General features: G+C 38.3%; 1 protein-coding gene across 2 annotated transcripts in view; it reads left to right on the top strand.

Moving 5' to 3' along the window:
* Positions 1–7467, top strand: part of OSBPL8 (oxysterol binding protein like 8) — a 210935-nt gene that overhangs the window by 41653 nt on the left and 161815 nt on the right. For both annotated transcript variants that reach the window (XM_088452555.1, XM_088452553.1), the window contains exon 2: positions 2665–2769. In XM_088452555.1, coding sequence (XP_088308681.1) covers positions 2728–2769 — 42 coding nt within the window. In that variant the 5' untranslated portion in view covers positions 2665–2727. The remainder of the gene's footprint in view (positions 1–2664; positions 2770–7467) is intronic.

Here is a 7467-nt window from a genome sequence, read left to right as displayed (position 1 = left end):
AATGACCTGGAAGACCACGGAAACAACTGAGGTCGATGACAGAAGAATTATTTCCCTGGTGAAGAAAAACCCCTTCACAACAGTTGGCCAAATCAAGAACACTCTCCAGGAGGTAGGTGTATATGTGTCAAAAGCAACAATCAAGAGAAAACTTCACAAGAGTGAATATAGAGGGTTCACCACAAGATGCAAACCATTCGTGAGCCACAAAAACAGGAAGACCAGATTAGAGTTTACCAAACAACATCTAAAAAAGCCATTACAGTCCAGGAACAACATCCTATGGACAGATGAGACAAAGATCAACTTTTACCAGAGTGATGGGAAGAGAAGAGTATGGAGAAGGAAAGGAACTGCTCATGATCCAAAACATACCACCTCATCAGTGAAGCATGGTAGTGGTAGTGTCATGGCGTGGGCATGTATGGCTGCCAATGGAACTGATTCCCTTGTATTTATTGATGATGTGACTGCTGACAAAAGCAGCAGAATGAATTCTGAAGTGTTTCGGGCAATATTATATGCTCATATTCAGTCAAATGTTTCAGAACTCTTTGAACGGCGCTTCACAGTGCAGATGGACAATGACCCGAAGCATACTGCAAAAGCAACCAAAGAGTTTTCTAAGGCTAAAAAGTGGAATGTTATGCAATGGCCAAGTCAATCCCCTGACCTGAATCCGATTGAGCATGCATTTCACTTGATGAAGACAAAACTGAAGGGAAAATGCCCCAAGAACAAGCAGCAACTGAAGACATTTGCAGTAGAGGCCTGGCAGAGCATCACCAGGGATGAATCCCAGCGTCTGGTGATGTCTATGCGTTCCAGACTTCATGCTGTAATTGCCTGCAAAGGATTTGCAACAAAGTATTAAAAAGTGAAAGTTAGATTTAGGATTGTTTAGTTTGTCCCATTACTTTTGGCCCCTTAAAAAGTGGGAGGCACTTATAGAAACCGTTGTAATTCCTACACCGTTCACCTGATTTGGATGTAATTACCCTCAAATTAAATCTGAAAGTCTGCAGTTAAAGCACATCTTGTCAGTTTCATTTCAAAGCCATTGTGATGGTGAATAGAGGCCAAAATATGAAAATTCTGTCAATGTCCCAATATTTATGCACCTGACTGTATATCTATAGGTGTGTACACAGCCTTACGTAGTGAGTTACAAGTGTAGACAAATTGAACAATATGGTTGTTTGGCAGTTTTGCCAAGCAGCTGAATCAATAAGTGACTGGCTTTAATTCCAAATATGATGTATTCGAACCGGAATATTAGAAGCATTATGGCAGGTTGCTAATTTTCATTGGAATATGCATGCTGTATTTTTACCTTTATCATTACAACACGATTTGTACAACTATTACTGATGTTTAATTTATCATCTTGGTTTTGATTACATTTGCTCTGCGATTGGTTAGCGCCCCTTGTTTTGTTGCATGGACCTTCTTCGATGTTTGAATGTGTGTATGTTTAAAAGTCTTGTGTAGTTGACTTTTACACCGTTATTTACTTTCAGTAATGGTTAATTTCTGATACATTTTCTTGACATGTCATAAAACATGTTACATTGTGTTTATCTACCAATCGTTTATTACATTGAGAAAATAAAAAAAAAAAATAAAAAAAATTACCTGGGAGGAAAAGAACTTTTGTTTTCCCATGTCTTTCAGGTATATTTCAATTAATGGGGTGAATTCAATTCAATGCAATGATGAATAGCTGCGGAAGGGAGCTCCCGGAGCTATTCAATACACCGCGCTGTTTGCCTGGTCGGGAATTGGTTAAGTCAGAGAATGCTGGTCCTTGCGACTTAACCTGGGTGTTTAGTCTTGAGAACTGGCATTCTCTGACTAAAGTGCCGGCCGCGCGGCTGTTAGCGCCCCGCTAAGCTGGCAAACAGCTGCGCGTACGGCACTTTTGTCGGATTTCTTCTCGCATTCCCAGGGGTGTGCGAGAATAAATCCTTTAGCTCGCCAAAACATCACGTCGAATTGAATAGCTTCGGTAGCTCCCTCCCGCGGCTATTCATCATCGCATGGAATTTAATTCCCCCCCCAATGTTATGTTAAATTTCACCCCCCATCTGAATGTCATAAAGACTATCCCCCTCTCACTGACCAGCCATTTTGTTTCTGATGCAGACTGTAGTCATTGTACAGTTGTATACTTTTTGATCTGCATTTTTTACCTCTATTATCTATATGCTTTATCCTCTGCTGCTTTGTGTATGCCTTTCATGTTCTTATTTAGATCCATTGGAAAGGTTGAATTTGCAAGTAAGCTGTAGTGTACAGTGCCACTTTATCTTTGACAACAGTGACTGTCACTGGGAACCAATGCATCCCTTGTGCAGGCATCTTTCATTGCTGTTATGGCCATATTTATTGTAACTGCTCAGAGAGGATTGCCTTCCGAAATTGCTGTGTATTTCATTGAAGGGATTTCATTGCCGCAGATGTTCTATAAAACAGCCGGCAGGAGCTCAGACACTATTTCATCTCATAGCATATAATAAGTTTATGTAACTTTTTTGCTTTACAAAGTGAAGAGTTTCTTTTTTTAATTTCCTAATAAGACTTTCTTGTTTGGCACAGAAAAAGGCACTTATTATTCCTGCCTCATTCTGCCTCTGGCACTGACATGCTATCTTCTTGTCATAGGATACTGGAAGCCTTGGGATGCAAGATTTCTGACTGCGCATTAGGAGACAGCCGCTTGACGACATGGAGACTGCCGTCTCAGAACTGGAACCTGAGAAAACGCCGGTAAGTTACTTAAGTTTAAATTACCTCTGGCTGACATTATTTAAACAGTGTGTTCATACTTAAATAGTAACAATTAACCTTGTGTGAATCTGCAAGATGCAAAAATACAGGTATTGGACCTTTTACCCGAGAGCTTTTAACTTGGACATTTACTTGGTCAGGGTTGTTATTAATTTTTAGCTCATCTTATGAGCAGTGTCCTAAATTTAAAAGAATAGTGAATGTTTGTCTTCAGTGATCTTTGTGTTCATCCTCCTATTGTTTTGTTTATTAGTGCTCCTAATGGTGACTGTAAACAAGAAGCCATGATCATATGTATATATTAGACTGCTGGATCTGTATGGATCTCCCATATTATCCTTTTCTGAAAGCTATATGATAATAAAAAAACTTGTGATTGCAGTGGGAAATTACATGGTGGTGCTGAGGAGTGTCTTTATACAAATAAAGGGTTTTTTCTTCAAAGATGCACTTGTAACATCTGGTGCCACCACAATGTTTTGAAACATGGGAACAATTGTCTTGCCCACATGATGTCCACGGAAAATAGTGAGCACACACCTGCTCTCAGCTTGCAGATAGCCACAATATTGTCCTAGCAACGTGAAAGCTTTGTCAGGACCCAGAAGCCGAAGTGAAAGTAGATTTATTTAAGAGAAATTGTAAAAACTGTCATAGTTATTTGTATTAAGATTTCTGTAGTAACTAGTTCATCTTACATGTCTCCATTTGCTATGGTCTTTCCTCATTTCACTCGCCCCCCACACCACCAGTATCTGCACAGAAATGATGGTCACCAGAGGCTGCTTTTATATTGGTGGCTGCTTCTACCTTAAAGTAGCCACATGCTTTATCCACATCCCCATCACCAGCCACAATTGGTATTCAGCTACTTTTTATGTATCAATTGTTTCCCCTGGCCTCTTAACTGTAAGCCCATTTAAGCAGGGCCATCCTAACCTGTTTCATGTTCTGTGTTATTATTTGTATCATAATTCAATCAATGTACAGTGCTATATTTTTTTACTTTCTAAAGAAAAGACAAGTTCTGATACACTTTGTTTACCGTTTGGGTTATGGACATCCAGCTTAAAAGAAAACAAATCCTCCTAATATTTAGTCAATTTATCATTATCACTATTGTTCCTGAATTAACGGTTTTGTCCAGACATAAATTTATTTTTTTTTTCCCGTGGATCAGGTCACTTTCACAAGAAACTGTTTTGTGCCGTGTGTAATGTTGCCATGTTTGCAATATCTTTTCAATCTGTAAAACTGAGGACCGTGGACGGCAGATTTCCTTGTCAGTGGCTATTCATGGCTGTAACACGTCGACCATGCCGTCTTAAAGCATGCTCGTATTTCTGTGGAAAAAACTTGATTGTCTTTTTCCGTCCAGCGAAAACCATTGTGTGAAAAGAGCCTTATGCCCTACCCTAATGGCCATAGATTATACCGCCTCCCTCCTCCCATATATATTTAGAGCGCAGCGTAGTGTGTAACATGCAGTTCAAAGGGGACTGATCAGTCCTTTCTGAGCAAAATGTAACAGAGGGACTGATGTGATCACACACTTGTCCGCTCTGTGTGTGTATACAGAGATCTGTGATCACATGGGAACTTTTAGATCTCCGAAGGTCATTCTGAACAACTAAGCTTGCTAGCTTCATGGTGGCCAGACTTCGGAAACTACCACCCCAGAATGCCGATCACAGGGCATTCTGGGCTGCACAAAGAGCTTGACCTCCAACATCACAGCCCGGCCCCTTCAGGAGGAGGAAACAATTTACTGTTACAGTATGGCGCAGAGGAGGAGAGCCTGCCGGTCACATGGGAGCAAACCTGGCAGGGAAAGCCCACCTGCTTGTCATTGCAACTCATGCGACAATTCCAGGGAAGTGGTGAAATGTCCTCGTGCATTAATTGTTTCCCACCAAAATTATACAATAGCATTATATTGCCGACTTTTCATTGTTTTGAAACAATAGTTTTTAAACTCCCTTCTTCCATTCCCCATAAGGAATAATGTTGTATATGATTTCTTAATGATTCTGCAGTGACTTTTCCTGTCACTATAATGGTTCTATAATTAGTCAATCTGTTCCCAAAAGGAAACTTATGAAAACATTACCTGTTAGAGTCTAATGTAGGTCTAAATTCGAGAAACCCTGCTTTTAAAAGTGTTTCTTACAATGGATCAGGCCTTTCAGAGTTCATGACTGCAAAACTGGGTCAGTAAGTTGGTAAGTGTCAGGCAAGTTACAGCATTGGTGTCTTGTGCTAGTGAGCAGTACTATCAGTTATAAATATATAATGCTAGTATGTATTACAGAAGGGCTGCTTCTTATCAAATGATGCAGCTGGGGTATAAATAGAAAGGGGCAGAACAGCCATATTGTGAGTACAGAGTATTCATTACTGGAACGTGTTCTGCTGTGTTAACTTGAGCTAATAGAAGAACAAGGTAAGTTGTTAGTTCAGTAATCGGAGATATGTTCTAATAAACTTCTTAGAATACCCAACAAAGCTATTCAAATTTATAATTCAGTAGTTAATTGTTATTGTGCTTGTTTTAATAATGGCCGTGTTCTACTCCAATGCCTATAGTGTATATTTTCCCTGCTATATGTATTTGTCAGTGTACGGATGACAAACAAGTGTGCTTTCTGTAAATAACATTTGTCTTGGGATTTGTCAGTGTCAGGAGAACAGAAAGATCTTTGTAAACTTAGAAATATAGCCAACCATACTCTTTAAGCAACAATCTTATTTTTTCATTCATAATCTATTTTTTTTTTCTTGCACTATAAAGGAGAAATTACAATATATCATCCACTTAGTTTATGCTATGGGCTATTGCTGGAAGTCAGATGTAACATTGTAAGATCAACAATTGTGGTACCTCACAAACTGTAAATGCATTACATACACGATAGCCTAAATCCCACTTATGTTTTATTCCAGGCTTGGAACTTTTTCTGTCATACTCCTGTCACTATGCAGCACACTGAGGGATGTTCATTCAAATGTGAGGCCCTGCTGCGCACACAACTGGTTGTTCTGGTACACAAAACATTGTTTATAGTTGTGCGAGCAAAAATAACTGATGCTTTGTGCCAGTAATATCCCACAGAGATGAATTGTGTGCTTAATTGAATCTGCCCCTATGTGTGTCAATTTGAAAGAAAATAGTTCTTATATTAAAAAGTTGCTAATAACATATATGTAACAGTTCCAATACCTTGATAGATTTGTTTTAAAATGTTAAGCATTTTATTTGCTTTTGCAATGCAGCCAAGTTCAAGATGATATTTTGTTTTCAGCCTTTTTCTGCAATATATGGATAAAGTCTTTTATAGACCAGCATAACACTGACACACTAGTAGTCATGCATTTCTTTAATGCTGTGTTAAGGAATATATGGCTATTATTGGGAAATAAATGGTCTACAACTGCCCGGGTTCTGCATATCTTAGTACTTAGCAGATCCAGCATGGGCACATCTGTGTGATGCTTACCTGCTTGCATGCTTAAACAGTATGGATGTAGTATCCTTTAATTGAATTACTAAGGGAATATCCACTCTATATTAAAATGTTTCCCCATGATCTAGAATAAACATAGGCATTTAAAACATTATAAAGTATTTTCTGTCCTAATTACTTTGCATTAATATTTGTAAATGTTACTAATAGGCTTTTTTACATAAACACACGTTTACATTTTAAGATTATTAGTGTTTGAAAGGCTCCAGATAGCTACTGTATTAATGTCCGTGAATACCATATAAACCAGTTTTGAAGTTTACCTTCCAAATGGCTGTCTATAAGACATGAAGTTTTTCCTTATTTCCATATTGTTTTTGATCACTTTACCTAGGAGTGGTGCTAGAATAGCAAGACCTTAGTTTGGCTTTTCTTCACAATGATTTCTAATAACTAGGTATGTTTCTGATCATGTGTGCTCTGGAGAGAAGTTCTCTTTAAATCTTACAGCCCTCTGTGAGAAAGGTCTCTAACCCATTTGAGACCAGTTGTATTTTGTTATCTGAGAAAATGTGGCATTTTCTTGAGTGAATTTAAACTAATAATAACGCTCATTTGCAATTGTTGATTCTTTTGGTACCTTTTTTTAATCAAATGCCTATGTTTATTCTAGAAAATATAGTTTGGTCATGAAACTCAATTCTCATCCCCAAGATAATCTTCTGTAGTTACTAATGAAGATTCTATAGGATATCTTATTTGACAACTTTTTTACCTCAATGAGTTTTAAATAGCATCCAGTATTCTCCTTGCCATGGCCACCCTAATACTACCACCCAGCTGAACCTACAAAAGTGAATGGCTGTGCAGCTTTCAGAAGTGAAGATAGCTTAAAATTTCTATTTTAATATTGTACCCAGATATTTTAAAGTTTAGTATTCAAACCAGAGAATGTACAATCTAATTATATGCAAAATAAGTTTTGTCTTCAAGATTCCAGCTAGTCATGATGGAAGTTCAGCACTGACATCTGTTTCTATTGTAAAAAATAATGGGAACAGTAGGTAACCAATACCAATACTAGTACTAATATAAGCATTGGTGCGGGATTTGTTTTTTACTCATGTTAGGAAGCCATCTGTAAAACAAGTGGTGTCACTAAGGTTGGTGTCACACAGTGCGGACTCCTCGTGTGCGTGAAAGGGGATGTAGC

This window comes from Taudactylus pleione, unplaced genomic scaffold (assembly GCF_031769625.1).
Source record: "Taudactylus pleione unplaced genomic scaffold, aTauple2 ptg000038l, whole genome shotgun sequence".
In the NCBI taxonomy this organism is placed as follows: domain Eukaryota; kingdom Metazoa; phylum Chordata; class Amphibia; order Anura; family Myobatrachidae; genus Taudactylus; species Taudactylus pleione.
This window is presented reverse-complemented; position numbering and strand designations above follow the sequence as displayed.